The 19,374-nt window shown below is 42.8% G+C and overlaps 1 protein-coding gene across 2 annotated transcripts in view; it reads right to left on the minus strand.

Annotated features, from left to right (window-relative positions):
* The window catches only part of LOC130361590 (guanylate cyclase soluble subunit beta-2-like), a 96,841-nt gene that overhangs the window by 66,266 nt on the left and 11,201 nt on the right, over positions 1-19,374 (minus strand). Inside the window, exon 3 of one of the 2 annotated variants that reach the window (XM_056564792.1) lies at positions 3,916-4,010. In XM_056564792.1, the coding sequence (XP_056420767.1) occupies positions 3,916-4,010 (95 nt within the window). Of the gene's footprint in view, positions 1-3,915; positions 4,011-19,374 lie in introns of those variants that run through there. The other variant, XM_056564793.1, reaches the window with a different exon arrangement.

Raw genomic sequence — 19,374 nt, forward strand, 5'->3', positions numbered from 1 at the left:
AAATTACAACCTACACTAATCTACCTACCTACGCTATTTGCGTAGTGCTGCGCATGCGCAGTACTACTTTAGTTGCACTCGCTGCTCTACTTTCTGTTCCCCGTTCCCTGAGAGTTAGCAGGGGACGGAGAGTAGAGCAGCGGGCGGGGAGGCAAGCGGTTGACAGCGCTATCGGGCATAGGGATCCCGATAGCGGGCATAGGGATCCCGATAGCGGGCATAGGGATCCCGATAGCGCTGTCGATCGATGGCACTGGCGGGAGGCAAGCAGATGACAGCGCTATCGGGCATAGGCATCCCGATAGCGCTGGCGATCGAGCACACTGGCGAGTGACAATAAAACAGTAAAAGTCGGGCCACAGAGGCCATGAGAGCTCCGTGCAGCTTCAGCTATCACAGGGAGAGGAGATCCTCTCCCTGTGATAGCCAAACTGAGACTGCTGTGCGCGTCGATGCGTGACCCCCAACATTATTTTAAATTTCTACTATATATTTTATAGGCTGTATCTCCAATTTATAAAATGATAAAATGTTGATTATTCTAGAAACATATTATCTACGTTAGCCTACACACAGCAGGTCTCTCCCCTTCTCTTCTTCCTCTGACCTCCCCCCATTATTATCATGGTCTGATAAAAGCACATCTCTATAAGCCAGACACACATCTCTGCTATCTCTGGGGCTGTCACATCACATTTGCCTGACTGATTATATTTTCCCTTGAGTTAAAGAAACACCAAACCGAGAAATAAATGAGGGAAAAACAGAAAGCAAATACAATTTGTCAGTCTGCAATGCCTTCTTCAAGCTCATAAACTAATGCTGTTCCAATAAAGAAAGGCTACCAATTCTTCCCTTGTTTCAGTATTGGTAGGGCATAGCTAAGTGCCTAAGTTTAAGATGACCATGCACTCAGGATAGCTCATTTGACCAACATCTTACTCACCTGATCCTTGGTCTGGAGGTTATTTATCTCCCCAAGAACAATAGGACTGGGCAGTTAAAATTAAACACGTCAACCCTTATCTCCTCCAACATATCTTGTCAGATAAAGGTCAGGAGGCCCCATACACATAAGATTGTCAGGGTCGGCCAACACTTTTCTAATATGTGGACCAGCTTTAGGGCATGTGCACAGGGCATAATCTGTTCCTGTGTACATTTTGGTTCTGGCTCTCTAAGTCACAGTTCTTAGTCTCCTATTGAAGTCTTCTTTTGCCTTAACTTAAAGAAAGATCAGTTGGGGTATCTGCTTATCACTGAAAGTCACATAGGCCCCACCCCTTTCCTTAAACCTAAAACCTGCAGAGCCAAGGTTACAAGTAAGGACCTTACAGTAAGTAGTATATGTTTTTTACTTTTTGTTTATTTTTAACTTGTACTGTTAAAGGAGTTATCCTGCGAAAGAAACAATCTGTGTAATTTGTCAAAAAGTATAATAAAGTAACATACTAATATAATGTTATTAGCCATAGTGCACAGTTATGAGCTGAGCTGTATGGCTTGTGGTTGTGATGTGCCATCACACTTTCTGAATTCAGTATGCTTTGTCCCTTCTCCCCACTCTCCTCCAGTCTGCTCAGGATGAGACCGGTGATGTGAAGCTGGGGATCTTGTATTACTGCTTATTAGATTTATGTGAGACTGTTCTGATGGAAACTACTGTGGCTAAGAAGATTTCCTGCTGTCTTATTTAATAAGTCATAAATCTAATGAGCAGTCATTTGAGCTCCCCTCCCTTTTTGCATAACTAGTTCTCATTCTGAGCAGAGGAGGAACAGGAATTCTGCATATCTGCATATATAACCTACAAGGGAAAGAACACAGCTCTTAAGCAAGTGAATCATACTTCTGTGAAATCACACTGTCCACTCAGGAAGCAGCACTAATTGACAATCAATTTCACATGCTGTTGTGCAAATTGAACAGATAACAGGTGGAAATGATAGGCAATTAGCAAGACACCCCCAATAAAGGAGTGTTTCTGCAGGTGGTGACCACTGACTACTTTTCAGTTCCTATGCTTCCTGGCTGATGTTTTGGTCCCTTTTGAATGCTGGTGGTGCCTACACTCTAGTGGTAGCATGAGATGGAGTCTACAACCCACATAAGTGGCTCAGGTAGTGTAGTTCATCCAGGATGGCACATCGATGCGAGCTGTGGCAAGAAGGTTTGCTGTGTCTGTCAGCGTAGTTTCCAGAGAATGGAGGCCCTACCAGGAGACAGGCCAGTACATCAGGAGATGTGGAGGAGGCCGTAGAAGAGCAACAACCCAGCAGCAGGACTGCTACCTCTGCCTTTGTGCAAGGAGGAGCAGGAGGAGCACTGCCAGAGCCCTGCAAAATGACCTCCAGCATGCCACAAATATGCATGTGTCCACTAGATGGTAAGAAACAAACTCCGTGAGAGTGGTATGAGGACCCGACGTCCACACAGAGGGGGTGGGGGGGTTGTGCTTACAGCCCAACACTGTGCCGGACGTTTCACATTTGCCAGAGAACACCAAGATTGGCAAATTCCCCACTGGCGACCTGTGCTCTTCACAGATGAAAGCAGGTTCACACTGAGCACATGTGACAGATGTGACAGAGTGTTGAGACGCTGCGGAGAACATTCTGCTGCCTGCAACCTCCTCCAGCATGACCGGTTTGGCAGTGGGTCAGTAATGGTGTGGGGTGGCATTTCCTTGGGGGCTGCATATCCCTCCATGTGCTTGCCAGAGGTAGCCTGACTGCCATTAGGTACAGAGATGAGATCCTCAGACCCCTTGTGAAACCATATGCTGGTGCAGTTGGCCCAGGGTTCCTAATGCAAGACAATGCTAGACCTCATGTGGCTGGAGTGTGTCAGCAGTTCCTGCAAGAGGAAGGCATTGATGCTATGGACTGGCCCGCCCGTTCCCCAGACCTGAATCCGATTGAGCACATCTGGGACATCATGTCTCGCTCCATTCACCAATGCCACGTTGCACCACAGACTGTCCAGGAGTTGGTGGATGCTTTAGTCCAGGTCTGGGAGGACATCCCTCAGGAGACCATCCACCACCTCATCAGGAGTATGCCCAGGCGTTGTAGGGAGGTCATACAGGCACGTGGAGGCCACACACACTACTGAGCCTCATTTTGACTTGTTTTAAGGACATTACATCAAAGTTGTATCAGCCTGTAGTTTGGTTTTCCACTTTGATTTCGAGTGTGACTCCATATCCAGACCTCCATGGGTTGATAAATTTGATTTCCATTGATAATTTTTGTGTGATTTTGTTGTCAGCACATTCACCTATGTAAAGATGAAAGTATTTCATATGATTAGTTCATTCATTCAGATCTAGGATGTGTTATCTTAGTGTTCCCTTTAGTTTTTTTGAGCAGTGTATTATATAACATTATATTAGTAAGCTGCTTTATTATACTTTTTGACACCATAAAAATGTGTTTTTTTTATTACTGAACAACCCCTTTAACTCAAGCAATGTCTCCATAGAAATAAATAGGCAAGCTGAACACTTTATTGGTTTGGAAAGATGATTTCATTACTAAGGTTGCTTCCTTGACTCAGGCTGGAATTGTTCTTTCCCGACCGGCGGGCATGTTTTTTAAGATAAAGTAAAAGTTAAATTTTATATCCAAGGGGGTAAGTGCCAAGGCTATCTTCTTTTCTGCATATTTGTTATTGGCATGCTTAGCCTTATAGTTGTGCACCTCCCCTGAACATACTATGCTGCACTCCAGTTTATATAAAGTTATTTTTTAGTTGTATTACCATAAGCTGTACTAATAGAAGTTCAACAGTAGTGCCACCTGCCATCTTTTCTGTGCCTTTAGTATATGATTTCATTACTGTGTGTCCAATACAATATACTGTATATTGAGATAAGTAAACATTTTTTGGTGCACATTTTCCATGCTCACTTACCCAACATCTGACAGGCCTTTTCCACTAACTGCAGTGTGATTTCATCTTTGTAAACTTCATAAGTCATAAAGGTGTCCTGTACTCCAGCTTTAACCCTGTTTTCAGTGATAAGTAACATAAATATACAAGCTTAGTCAATGAAAAAGTAAAAAAAGGTCGAAAAATGTTTTTGTTTGCTCTTCTCCCAGTAGACACACAATTTTGCCTTTCTAAAAGTGTCTAAAAATCTACGTAATTGCTTCCATACACATTTCAATTGCATGACTGCTGCCAGCAAATTAAAGGAATAAATATAATGACTCACAACCCACAACGTTCTCTCTTATAATAAAATTTTTTAGACTGCACGAGCATAAAAAATGCAAGCAAGATCATTCTCCTTTGCATGCAATTACCAACATGGAACTGCAACATCAGACAAAATATCAGTATATTACTCATGTGACTAAAATAGCATTTTAATAAGACAGCATTGTACGGCATAATGGAGACACTAATATGACTAAACGAAGCCCACTTTCTTTATGTTTTCCAACATTTCTGAACACAGAAGAATCATTAAGAACAAGGAAAACTGAAATAACGTACAGAAGATCTCGCATCACTGAGTCCTTAGCTCTGCTGTTCCATTCATTACTTACACACAACTGACCCTCCTGGTCCCTACCGAAGTCTGTACAAACATTGAGCCCCCCTTTCCTCCCTTACCACAATTTATGAAGGCAGTTTTTTTTTTCCTTGCCTTCCGAGAGACAGAACTTTTATTTTTTTTTCATTAACATTGTTCGCAAGACCAGTTATATAATTTAATGGTACCTTTAATGTATTAAATAATGAACTGAACAAAAAATGTGAAAAAAAATTGCAATAACACCATAAGTTTTGTAAGTCTTGTTTTACCTTGTTCACTGTGAGGTATTATTAACTGCATTTATACCAAATTCATATAGTTTTTATCTTTTAAAAATGTGATATTTAAAACAGTGTTTCAAACCAGTTTGTCTCCAGCTGTTGTAAAACCAAAACTCCCAGCATGCCTGGACAGCATTCGGCCAACAGCTGAGATCCATGACATTTATATTTCCGTTGATGGACCAGTATAACGCCAAGAAAAACGCCAATTCTGTTGCATGGCGTTTTTTCGGCCAAAAAACGCAGCGGCCAGATGTTAGCTGTAAATCGATGAGAAATCGCTAAAATCTTTTTTTTAAATCCTTTTGGCATTTTTCACTCTTTTTTTTAGCTCCTTGGCGGTTTTGCAAAGTCGCAGCATGTTGAGCCAATGGCGTTTTTCCCCCTAAAATCGTGGCGTTTTTCTCCCACAGAAGAGAGAAAAACGACATGTGGGTTTTAACTTTGGCATTTTTGCAGGCTGTTTTTTATTCTATTTTGGACTTTAGCGATCCAAAAAAGTGATGGAGATACCCTTTTTAATAAAGTTTCGTAGGGTACCATTAAAAAAAAAGATACAGTAGTGAAGGAAAAAATGAATCTAATGAAATTTATCTTTTTTATAATAAAATTTTTATAAATTTTTAAAACAGGGATCAATTTATGTGTGCGGGCAGGGCACTAAAAATGTAGCAGACAATAATAAATATGTAGTGTGTGTGTGTTTTTCACACTCCTGTATAATGTATAGATGCGGCGGCCGCTCTTCAATGGTCCCCTGCACTGCCATATATATACACCTATTCATATTTCCCGCGGAGAGCTGTGATTGGCCAGATGGTTCCAGCCAATCACAACTCTCTGTGGGAAATATGAATAGGTGTATATATATATACGTCAGTGCAGGAGGCCATAGAAGAGCGGCCGCTGCATCTATACATTATACAGAAGGATCACAGCGGGTGTCAGGAGTGAAAAGGAGATAAAAAGGACATGGACTCTGGCCATGCAGGGGAATACCACCTGGGCACCTGAGCCTCATTTGTATAATAACAAAAAGACTTGTATCTTGGCAATGGAGAGGGACTATGGAAATAAAAAAAAGTATACCTAGAATCCTAATGACTAGCCATATCTACCACGTGCTTATTTACACCCCTGTTTATCTGCAGGCATGTCCACTTTATAATGTAGCACATGCTAAGGTCCACGAGCAGCAGTACATACTTTCATGTGATGCAGTTTTTAAAGCCAGTACCACTCCTGGCACTGGCTTCAAAATCACATAAAAAATAGCATTGAATGGCCTCACAAGAAAACACCCAAAGGAAAACAATCAAGAAAGCTAATTTTCCTATTATGCAGATCAGTCCTGCAAATTAAACTACAATTTGGAACAAAGTAATAGCCTTGTCTAAATTATCAGAAGAAAAAATAGGTCTGCCTTTATAATGCAGCACTCCAAAATGAGAATTGGTGATCTGTTCATTATTGTTCAAAAAGCCTTCTTGTCATAAAAGGGTTATCAGGTTTAGGAAACTCATTTCTGAGCAATGATGAGTTAATAAACAAGGGTCACCCAGTTCAGGACTCTAATATTCTACCCAGCTTGGAAATCAGTTACAAGCAAAGTCTCTCAATCTGAGGCTATTTCCCACTTCATTTTTGGGCCATTTTTGAAACATAAAACAGACCAAAAAGTTATTTACATGCCAAAATATGTCTTTACTTTCATACATATGTCTGTGTTTATTTTTAGATGAATATTTTAAATAAATTGAATATAGAGATAAATATTTAAAATAAGAGCACATCAATATATGTGCAGTCTGTTCAGTGAGCATTAACACTGGAAAAAAACAGATGCCAAAATGTTCTTAATAAAACTAAGGGAATTAATACCAAACCTCTTCCGTACAAATAGGAATGGGCAATATTCATTACAATGTAGTAGAGTAAAGTACTGGAAAATGGCATCTTCAAGTACTCGCTATTTTTGAAGAGTACCTGTCATCAAACAAAACTTTTAATATGTTGTTCCTGGAGTGAAATAAGACATCTTTCCTATGTATGTGCTGGATAAAATATGACTGCTTCCCTGAGTTTCATGCATTTAAAATTTTAACCACTAGTGGTCTCACTTTTACTCCTGCCTTCAGTCTCCGCACAGACATTGGACTTGTGCCAGACTGGCATGAGTTCAAACTGCAGAAGTGCGGGTGGGACATCGGCGGCTCTGCACAGCTCTTGCTCCAGGCAGAAGCGAGCGTTGTGCCCCTATGAAGCAGAGCCGGTATTTTGCAGCCAATCAGAGTTGGGGAGAACGGGGATGTATCACGCTCTCCCCTGCCTCTGCTCTAACATCCGGCAGCAGGGGCACAGATGAATCGTGGAGATGGAGCAGAGCAACAGCGGGGACAGTGTGGATAGAGGAGAGCAGCAGAGGGGATACACTTTCCCCGCAGCTGGTGATAGATGGGATGGAATAGAGAGCAGAAATAGATCATGTTCACTCCTGCCTTTGCTCCAGGAGTCACATTCGGCGGCAGAGTCAGTTTTTTTCACATTAGATGAGAAAGGGCGGAAGTGATCCCCAGTAGGGCTTCATATGATGTCCTGTGGTGTCCCGGTACCGTATTTCATACTGTACCTTTGTAGAGGTCCCCATAGTCAGAGTCCCTAGGAACGTCGGCGTCCCTCTTCTATAGTTATCCCCTTGTCACCCCTTAGTTAGTTCATATTTGAATAGGATTTCATATAAAAATAAGTATAAATATGTATATATTCAAATGCCTACCTGTTCAGCATAGCAGGAGCTGCGGGTCATGTGATTAGCTTCAGAACTCTATGGTTTTGCTAAAGGACCTTTGGTGGTTCACCCACAATGCAATGTAACGGTGAGTGACAGTTGTTATGGACCAATCCAAAACGGCCAGCCCCTGCCCATATAAGGGAGCTGCGCCATCTTGATCTTTTTTTCTCTCCGCTCTTGGGTTGCTGATTCTGGATGAGGTAGAACCTCCGCAGCTTACAAGACAATTTACTAGGCCAAAGCCTTGCGGCCTCAGCCTATAACGTGGCAGATACACTAAGCAATTCCCCGCTACTCACCGCAAGATCACTGGACCTAAACGCACCCTTAAATCCAGCGAATCTATGCTACAAAATCTCTGAGAAGCTAAATTGAGCTTATCTGATCCCAACCAACTGTTAATCGCTGCTCAGCTATATGTATAGAGACTCTGTTATCTGGACTGTTACTGTTGCTGCATGTACAGAAATTCTTCAGTAAAAGTTCCTGCAAGTTTTCAGTTAACAGTGGTTGTGGACAATCCTTTATTCTACATTCACCTATTGCTCTTGGGAAGGGTGGCAGTAGGCCTATCAAGATTACAGTATTTAACCCCCACCCTGGCGTCACGAGTGACAAGGGTTAACAGCGCCTTTTATTATTCTGAACAGCAACACCCTAACTACCCTACACCCCACAAGGCTTTATCCCCCAAGGTTACCACAAAGCCTTTTTGGCGTCGCACGAACAGGATTCGGGTGTGTGCCTACTGCTGTTGCCACTAGTGAAATTGTATTCCCCCCCATATAACGGACTTTATTCATGTGTCGCAAACCGCATTTCTGTGTACAAGAGTGGCGAACGTTACAAGAGGCCAAGCGAAAAAGTAAGGGGGAGGCGAAAATTTATGCGCAGCAAAAATGTGTAAACTGTGAAATGAATACATGCTACGATCCTCTGGTCCGGTCAGCACAGGAAGAGTTAACCTGCTGCTGGAGATGCGCACAAAAAAGTCCCACGCTGCGCCACATCAAGTTACTGTATCGCAGCCGAAAGGGAACTTGGAAACAGAGGAGTTGCTTCTGGGAGGACCGGAAGTCGGGGCTGCACCTATGATGTCCTTCCTGCCGGCCGCCATTTTGGGGAAGCCCAATATAAAAGCCTCCCTGCACAGCGACCTCTTCAGTCTGCACAAGGAGCCGGAGAGTACAGACATGGAGGAGAGCAGCGTTCCACGTGGTGAGAACAGCAAAATGGCACCGGAACAGCGGAAAGTTGTGGCAGTCGCAGCCAAAATATTCCAAGAGATCGCCGTCTGCAGCAGTTGTCATTGGACGAAGAGGGGTCCTGCAATCTTCCCCCACTGCCCGATGATGACGATGACTGGGTGTACACACCTCCAGGAGAGAGCGCTGGGACACCTGGAGGTGCATCACCAGTGAGATTGTCCCCTCATCACAGGACTAGGGGCTCGTGGGCCGAAATCCCATCGGAGGAGTCTGCAGTGAGTACACCGCCAGAGGCGGCCTTTTCTTCCTCCTCCAGCCCTGAAGCTACAATACCCATATCTACTTTGCCTAGTGCACGACCGTGCTCACCAGATTTGCCCCAGTGGATTTTTGGGGATGAGCCGGGACTCATTGAGTATATGCACGCAGTTCTACAACCCATACCTGGGAAGCCACTCCTGCCAATTCCAGCCGCACAGAGGGAAAGGGCCCGTCAAGAAGCCGAGCTGGATGAGTTGATGGACAAGTTAAAGGCCCGACAAAGAGAACTGTACGCCCCTAAGCATGTGCATTTGCCTCCTTAGGAAAGAATTCGTTACAAGGAGAATACTAAAGAAATGGAAGCATTATTCATCTGCAAATTGGACCATCCCCGAGAAGGGGAGGAGCCTTTAGAGCGACGAAGAGCAACTGTGGCCAAGTTGGACAAGGTCAGAGGTTATGGGACACTCCTAGATTGCCATACAGGGCAAACCATCCTCGTAAACCGGCGAGCAGTACAGAGGCCGTATCTTCACAAAAAGTTCTACTCCCTGGAGGTGGATGAGATAGTGGAGTACACCCCCGTCCAAAGCATGCACGGAGAATGGGCTGCTGCGGTCACAAGACCAACAGCCCCAACACAGCTTCCCTTCAAATACTTTCCGTCTACAGATTGGGAATCGGATCCCTTCAACCTGAGGCCGAAATGGTCTGCTCCTGATGCCTCCACCACTGTACTCACGGAGGAGGAGCCTCTACAGCATCAGTCATCTTCTTCATACAGTCAAGTGCCAAGACCTGCTCAAAACCAAGAAAGTTGGCCCAAATTGCGGGCACCAAAGACCGTACCTAGGCCCTCTCGGAACAATGAGAGTTTGCCTCCTGCAAGGGTACCAATGTACGTACCTAGGCCCTCTCGGAGCAATGAGAGTTTGCCTCCTGCACAGGCACCAACCTATGTACCAAGGCCCTCTTCTGACGTGGAGAGTTTGCCTGCTTCCAGGGTACCAACGAAAGTGCTTTGGCCCACTCCTGGCATGGAGATGAGGCTAAAACCTTATGCACCAACTTTGATCCCGACCAGTGGTGGTGTGGGAGAGTTACATTAACTCCCTGCCAGCCCCTGATGTAGGAAGGGCTAGGGGGTCTACAAGAGGCACAAGAAGATTCCGGAAAAATGTATTTTGAAGGACTGTAAAGTAATGTCTATTGTTTTTCTATGCTAACCACTTTTGTTTTTTCAGTAACCAAGTTTAAGACATGTGCCTAGCAGGACTGTGCTAAGATTGTTCCAGTTTCAAGATCAGCAATGTAACCATCAAGCTTTGTGCCTGACCATCAGGTCAAGAGACTCCTAGCTGGTAGGAGATTCGTAAGTTTTGTGCCCGGTTGATTTGGGGCAGCCGTGAAATATGGACTCCTAGTGTAGGTGGACTGCAGATCCTTACACGTCCATTCTATGTAAATAACCCTATATTCATAGGACTCTCTTGCTAAAATTTGCACTTATCAGGTGTATGCGCCTGAACCTTGTTGGAGTGTTAATAAATGTGTGATAAAAATGTATATGGTTCCTGTACACAGAAAAGTAGCTTTGTGTCTGTGTACATAAAAAGTAAGTAAAGGTTGTACATGGAAAATTGTCCGCTAGATGCACGTGTACACCAAAAACAAAAACGCAAATAATTCTTGTACACATGTACATACAAATGTATAAAAAATACTAAGAAGGTGCTTTAGTAGTTGCTAAATAGGTGACTCTCCCAGCTCCTCCGAGAGTAGTATTCCAGTCACCAGTCGCTAGCACCTGTCTCAACAAAAATAGCAGGGTAAACTACCCTTAAGGTACCAAGTTTCACATTCAGTACCTGCACACATAGTACCTTCAATTACTCACTTCAATGTACTACCTATATCTTTTCAGTACACTAAATAGCTCACTTAAATGTACTACCTCAGTCTTCTTCAGTACATACACAAAACAAAAATATATCTCACATTCAAGAAACACTTAGGAATTGTAGCCTATTGATATTCAATTCCTGCCACTGTTAGGTACACTCATATTTCTCTTCTCTTTATTATGTGTGTGAGATGCTCTACCTGGCCAGTAGATGCTCTTGCAAGCTTAAAATTAAACACGTATTTCTAAAGGTAACCTAGGTAGGTTATACTGTTGTGTTCTAGGGGTAAGTAGTGTGTAGCCGATAGACCCTAGTAGCTAACCTTATTGTAGACAGTCTGGTGACAGGTGACTCATCGTGGCAAAAGAAAAATGTGGTGAGATTTCAAAAATGTTTAGACAGCTTGAGACTAAATGTATAGAAAGCTGTATATAAATGTCTAGTTAGCCTCATAAATGTTATAGAGAGCTATAGAAATGTCTAAAGAGCTAGAAACTAAAGGTTAAATAGCTTCAACAATGTCTAGTAAGCTTCAAAATGTATAGTAAGCTTCAAAATGTCTAGATAGCTTAAAAATGTCTAGAGAGATTCATATTGTCTAGTCAAGATGCTAGTCAGAGTAACAAGAAAGTACAAAGGTGTTTAATGTTTACTCAGATTTTGTCACGATGTATAGAATGTATTAATAGTCCTGTCCTGGTTCCTCTGCCTTAGGGGACAGGTGTCGGGGTCGACTTGTTTTAAGAACTCTATGGTTTTGCTAAAGGACCTTTGGTGGGTCTTATGACGTGTTCACCCACAATGCAATGTAACGGTGAGTGACAGTTGTTATGGACCAATCCAAAACGGCCAGCCCCTGCCCATATAAGGGAGCTGCGCCATCTTGATCTTTTTTTCTCTCCGCTCTTGGGTTGCTGATTCTGGATGAGGTAGGACCTCCGCAGCTTACAAGACAATTTACTAGGCCAAAGCCTTGCGGCCTCAGCCTATAACGTGGCGGATACACTAAGCAATTCCTAGCTACTCACCGCAAGATCACTGGACCTAAACGCACCCTTAAATCCAGCGGATCTATGCTACAAAATTTCTTAGAAGCTAAATTGGGCTTATCTGATCCCAACCAACTGTCAATCACTGCTCAGCTATATGTATAGAGACTCTGTTATCCGGACTGTTGCTGCATGTACAGAAATTCTTCAGTAAAAGTTCCAGCAAGTTTTCAGTTAACAGTGGTTGTGGACAATCCTTTATTCTACATTCACCTATTGCTCTTGGGAAGGGTGGCAGTAGGCCTATCAAGATTACAGTATTTAACCCACACTCTGGCGTCACGAGTTACAAGGGTTAACAGCGCCCTTAATTATTCTGAACAGCAACACCCTAACTTCCCTACACCCCACAAGGCTTTATCCCCCAAGGTTACCACAGTCCCATCTGCCAGGGAACCAGGGAATGCCCCCTCCTGCCTGACAGATGGCACACACAATGAGCACCAATTCAGACCAAAGAAAAAGTATTTCCCTGTGATTTTGTTTACAAAAAAAGGCAGGATGCTTCTCAGCATTAGTCAGGGACAGATATAGTAGTAAACCAGGGGGAGAGTAGTTAGTGACATGGGGTGCGGGGTGTGATGAAGGCCAGATGTTGTTACACTCACGGCAGATGTTGTTAACCCTTAGTATTCATGATGCCAGGGCGTGGTTATCCTCTACACCACCCGAGGTATGGCAGCTGGTTCCTGGGCCAGGCACGGGGCAAATAATCACTCTGATGCAAGGTTACAGAACAACGGCACTTTACTGAGGCACACAGATGTTAAAGTCTTTACAGCTCAGTTTAGGCTAAAGGAGATGACCAGTGGATTTTAGGAGACGTGTGGGCTTGCTGGGAATTTTAGTGGACTTGGATTCAATTATGCAATCCCACGCTGACTTTAGACTTGACAGACTTGGCTATGCTGACTAGACTTCTCCCCTCTATTTAGGCTCCCCTGTATTTAGGCTTACCAAACAAAATGAAGCAGCTTTAGTAGTCTAATTAAAATCTGCCAAGCATTTTACGTCTACAGTGTCTATGGAGAGTTGGGCATCTCCATAGCCACCCTGTGTAGTCATACTTCCATTTGTCCCCTACTTGACAGCAGATTACCAAAAAGTAGGGGACAAAGCGAACAGATCATTACTGTAGGATCAGACTACACAGAGATATTTGCAGTCTGTTACTACGGAGACACATTTATAAGCACATAAGCTGTAGAGAAAAATAGTTGGATTGAAATAAATAAATCATTTGAATAGCTGCTTAACTTTTTAGGATAGTGTAGATGGCAGTGAATGTCAAACCTTAAACATTATTATTTTTCTTCTCTATGAGACCATAATATAAACGGTGCCAATTAAATTCATGATTTATTTTTATAGGGATTGAACTTTGATTTTTCAACGCTTCTAATCCATTGCATAGACAAAGACAAAACGTGTCTGATGTTTGTCTCAGATAGCAAACAATAAAAGCTGAGAAATAAAAGCTGAGCTGTGATTGGTTGCTACCGGTCAAAAATCTAATACATTTCTGTCTCAGATTAATAAATCTATGCAAGAGAGTCAAACTATGACATTTATGTAGGCACCACAAGGAGGAGATTAGGAGCTCATGAAATACTGTTGTTCCCCTTCCTGACATACCTGAATGAAGTAATGTCCGGAAGGGAGTATGGAGCGAGCTTTCATACCAGACGTGTAAGCCGATAGATGCCACATTCAATAGCAACTGCAGCATCTAGACAGTTCTGACTCCTGAAGGCCTAGTAAATTGCAGCTAAAATAACAGATGAAGGCCTAGTAAGGGTCCCTGAGCCTGCTCCTCTAAAGTCCCATTCACACTACAAGGGTCCCTGAGCCTGCCACTCTAAAGTCCCATTCACACTACAAGGGTCCCTGAGCCTGCCACTCTAAAGTCCCATTCACACTACAAGGGTCCCTGAGCCTGCCACTCTAAAGTCCCATTCACACTACAAGGGTCCCTGAGCCTGCCACTCTAAAGTCCCATTCACACTACAAGGGTCCCTGAGCCTGCCACTCTAAAGTCCCATTCACACTACAAGGGTCCCTGAGCCTGCCACTCTAAAGTCCCATTCACACTACAAGGGTCCCTGAGCCTGCCACTCTAAAGTCCCATTCACACTACAAGGGTCCGTGAGCCTGCCACTCTAAAGTCCCATTCACACTACAAGGGTCCCTGAGCCTGCCACTCTAAAGTCCCATTCACACTACAAAGATCCCACAAAGAATTTCCTCAAGAAAATTTTGTGTGGATTCCGGTAGTAGATTAAACATGTTCAATCTTCCAACGAAATCCACTGGAGATGTGTCGTTTGTCAATGTGATGGCACTTATGTCCACAGCAAGTTGCCACAGACATACGTGCCGAATCCAGACCATTTAAGAACGGCAAGGATCCACTGTGGAAATACAGCGAGGAAATTCCTTGTTTGATTTACTCAGCGTGAACATACCCTAATGCTTGTATTTTATTAAAGGGGTATTCCAGGAAAAAACTTTTTTTTTACATATCAACTGGCTCCAGAAAGTTAAACAGATTTGTAAATTACTTCTATTAAAAAATCTTAATCCTTTCAGTACTTATGAGCTTCTGAAGTTAAGGTTGCTCTTTTCTGTCTAAGTGCTCTCTGATGACACCTGTCTCGGGAAACGCCCAGTTTAGAAGAGGTTTGCTATGGGGATTTGCTTCTAAACTGGGCGTTTCCCAAGACACGTGTCATCAGAGAGCACTTAGACAGAAAAGAACAACCTTAACTTCAGAAGCTCATAAGTACTGAAAGGATTAAGATTTTTTAATAGAAGTAATTTACAAATCTGTTTAACTTTCTGGAGCCAGTTGATATGTAAAAAAAAAAGTTTTTTTCCTGGAAAACCCCTTTAAAGGTAGTGATATACAAAAAAAAAAACCCTATACAAACTAGGTATTGCTGTAATCGTACTGACCCCCAGAATAAAGACAACATGTCATTTTTACTGCAGAGATAATGATAAAAAAAAAAGGCAGAATTGCCCATTTCTATTTCATTCCACCCCACAAATAAAGTTTTATTGATTTCTCAGTACATTATACCGTATGGTAAAAAAAAAAAAAAAAAAAAAGGGGGGGGAGGACATCAAAAAGTGCAAGCTGTCCCTCAAAAAAATGAACCCTCATACAGCTTAGCTAAATGGGAAGGAATAAAGTTATGAAGGCAAGAATAAAAAAAATTAAAATGTCGTCACCAAAAATGGCTGCAGCAGAAGGGGCTTAATGTTAATATAAAACCAATTTTAAATTTATAAACTGTATGTAGTAAGCTAACTGCCCTCTAGTGGGGGCTACAGGCAGCCAGAATGGTAATGGTTGAAAATTGAATATGATACAGGCATTCAGTTTAAAGGGAACCAGTCACTTAGGGTATGCTTCCCTCACAGGGGGAAAGCGGGCACCACCTGACATTGATTGACAGATTTCTCCCTATCACTGCATAGGGAAAAAATCAATTATCTGCGGGTGGAAAGTGGCAGCAGCGACTCTTCTCTAGCCTTCTCTAGTGGTAGCATGAGATAGAGTCTTTAACCCACACAAGTGGCTCAGGTAGTGCAGCTCTACGAGGATGGCACATCAATGCGAGCTGTGGCAAGAAGGTTTGCTGTGTCTGTCAGCGTAGTGTCCAGAGCATGGAGGCGCTACCAGGAGACAGGCCAGTACATCAGGAGACATGGAGGAGGCCATAGGAGGGCACCTCCACCTTTGTGCAAGGAGGAGCAGGAGGAGCACTGCCAAAGCCCTGCAAAATGACCTCCAGCAGGCCACAAATGTGCATGTGTCCACTCAAACGGTCAGAAACAGACTCCATGAGGGTGGTATGAGGGCCCAACGTCCACAGGTGAGGGTTGTGCTTACAGCCCAAAACCGTGCAGGACATTTGGCATTTGCCAGAGAACACCAAGATTGGCAAATTCGCCACTGATGCCCTGTGCTCTTCACAGATGAAAGCAGGTTCACACTAAGCAGATGGGACAGAGTCTGGAGATGCCGTGGAGAACGTACTACTGTCTGCAACCTCCTCTAGCATGACCGGTTTGGCGGTGGGACAGTAATAGTGTGGGTGGCATTTCCTTGGGGGGCCGCACAGCCCTCCATGTGCTTGCCAGAGGTAGCCTGACTGCCAGTAGGTACCAAGATGAGATCCTCAGACCCCTTTTGAGATCATATGCTGGTTCGGATGACCCTGGGTTCCTCCTAATGCAAGACAATGCTAGACCTCATGTGGCTGGAGTGTGTCAGCAGTTCCTGCAAGAGGAAGGCATTGATGCTATGGACTGGCCCGCCCGTTCCCCAGACCTGAATCCGATTGAACACATCTGGGACATCATGTCTCGCTGCACCACAGACTGTCCAGGAGTTGGCGGATGCTTTAGTCCAGGTCTAGGAGGACATCCCTCAGGAGACTATATCCTCCACCTCATCAGGAGCATGCCCAGGAGTTGTAGGGAGGTTATACGGGCACTTGGAGGCCACACACACTACTGAGCCACATTTTGACTTTTTTTTTAAGGACATTACATCAATGTTGGATCAGCCTGTAGTGTGGTTTTTCACTTTTATTTTGAGTGTGACTCCATATTCAGAACTCCATGGGTTGATCAATTCGATTTCCATTGATAATTTTTGTATGATTTTGTTGTCAGCACATTCAACTATGTAAAGACGAAAGTATTTTGTACAATTAGTTCATTCATTCAGATCTAGGAAGTGTTATCTCTGTGTTCCCATTATTTTTTTGAGCAGTGTACATTCTAGTGTAAGGGTCCAGGGACACCACTGAAAACAGCTTATCTGTCCCTATGTTGTGCTACCCTCAGCGACAACAGCATAATCTAAGTGTCAGGTTCCTTTTAGGTGTGTGCTAGATGTTTATTTCTTTAAATCAAGTAAATCTTATGCAAAGAAATAAAAAAAGCATCAGAGGCCTGATAAGGCAGTATGTCTGGACAGGGGATCACCTTGTTCAGTTGTTTGTAAGCCACAACACATTATGCAGGCCTTAAAATAACCAACAGTGCAGTCTATGCAGGCTTTAGAAGGATCAGCGGTGCAGCCTTCCTGGGCTAGGCAGCAGGATGCCCATCGATTAGAGGTACAATTGTAGAAGCAGATAGAAGACCAGGATAGTCTGCACAGACCACTCTCCAAACATCAGGTGGTTATAAAAATATCATAACATGTTTCGAGGGTACCAATATCTAGCTGATGTAGCCAGCGCCTGCATTATAACATATTGGTGTAAACAATAAAGTTGGATTATTTTTACACCGACATAATGTTCGGAGAGTGGTCTGTGCCAACTATCCTGGTCTTCTATCTGCTCCCTCAGTTGTGTCTCTAAATTAAAGGGGTACTCCACTGGAAAACATTTTTTTTTTTAAATTAACTTGGGCCAGAAAGTTAAACAGATTTTTTAATTACTTCTATTAAAACATCTTAATCCTTCCAGTACTTATCAGCTGCCGTATGATCCACAGGAAGTTTTCTTTTTGAATTTCCTTTCTTCCTGACCACAGTGCTCTCTGCTGACACCTCTGTCCATTTTAGGAACTGTACAGAGTAGGAACAAATCCCCAGAGAAAACCTATCCTGCTCTGGACAGTTCCTAAAAAGAACAGAGGTGTCAACAGAGAGCACTGTGGTCAGGCAGAAAGGAAATTCAAAAATAAATTGGATCATAACCGCAGCTGATAAGTACTGGAAGGATTAAGATTTCATAATAGAAGTATTTACAAATCTGTTTAACTTTCTGGCAGCAGTTGATTTGAACAAAAATGTTTTCCAGTGCAGTACCCCTTTAAGCAACATTCATTGTTTTTTAACCCGTTTTTCACTTCAAGCTAAAACTTTCATGTTGCGGAACCTGATGCTAAACTGTTTTAGTTTTGCGTTTTCACAACTTTAGCATGGTGCTTTCCCATAAAAGTGAATGAGTTATGTGAAGTGCATTTTGTATAGTATGGACTCATTAAAATGATATTCTTCATGTTTTGTTTCAATGACTAACTTTATTGCAGTTGTGCCGCTAGCTTGTGGAGGAGGTCTCCAGGGGGCATGTAGTAGTGGGCGGATGGGATTTACTAAGGTGATGTTATTCACCCACCCGCTCAAGCATAACTACGCCCCTGGCTGCATGGACTTCTAGGAAATGTCAAAGACAACAGTAAAAAGACTTGCACTACAGCACTTCCAGGTGTGGGTCCTGTGCTTGAAAATGGCGCACGGAGGTAATAGAAGCAAATTACACAGTATTATAACTTGGCATCATGGGCTCAAAGGCTGAAGAAAATAATTCTGTATTACCTCTTCAAGGAAATGTGATAAGACGCTTTAGTATGGTAAGGAAATTGAATGTTCCATCCGCATTCTACTTGGGATTTAATCTATTGCTCTCTGCGAAGTCTTAGATGCATGGTATTAAAGGGGTACTCCGGTGGAAAACATTTTTATTTATTTATTTTTTAATCCAGTTAAACAGATTTGTAAATTACTGCTATTAAAAAAGCTTTACCCTTCCAGTACTTTTTAGCAGCTGTATGCTACAGAGAAAATTATTTTCTTTTTGAATTTCTTTTTTGTCTTGTCCACATTGTTCTCTGCTGACACCTGATGCTCGTATCAGGAACTGTCCAGAGCAGGGGAAAATCCCCATTGCAAACCTCTCCTGCTCTGGACAGTTCCTGACATGGACAGAGGTGTCAGCAGAGAGCACTGTGGACAAGACAAAAAATAAATTCAAAAAGAAAGAATTTCCTCTGTAGCATACATCTGTTAAAAAGTACTGGAAGAGTAAAGATTTTTTAATAGAAGTCATTTACAAATCTGTTTAACTTTCTGGCACCAGATGATAAAAAAAAAAAAAAAAATATATATATATATATATATATATATATATATATATATAATTTTTTTCCACCGGAGTATCCCTTTAATGCAAATGTGGGAGAAAAAGGAAGGATGGTTTTAGGGATGTCAGAGTCTTGCTGAATTTCTATGAAACTTTAAATCCTGATCAAGACAAAGACGAGTATAAAGTGGGTTCCTGACAAATATAGTGAAGGTATGGTGAGGTCTCTCCTCACCAACCACAATTAATCCAATAAACACACAGTACTGGAACTAATGCATAGAGCATGAGCCTCCAGAGCCTCCAATAAAACATCTCTGCAGTATACATTTATCAGTGCATGGCAGATGTCCCCTAACCTCTAACGCGTTGATTTTGTGAGGCAAATAAATAAATTTAGGAATTGCCACTTCTCATTTTTATTAACTTTGTACTCGGGGCTTC

This window comes from Hyla sarda, chromosome 3 (genome assembly GCF_029499605.1).
Source record: "Hyla sarda isolate aHylSar1 chromosome 3, aHylSar1.hap1, whole genome shotgun sequence".
In the NCBI taxonomy this organism is placed as follows: Eukaryota; Metazoa; Chordata; class Amphibia; order Anura; family Hylidae; genus Hyla; species Hyla sarda.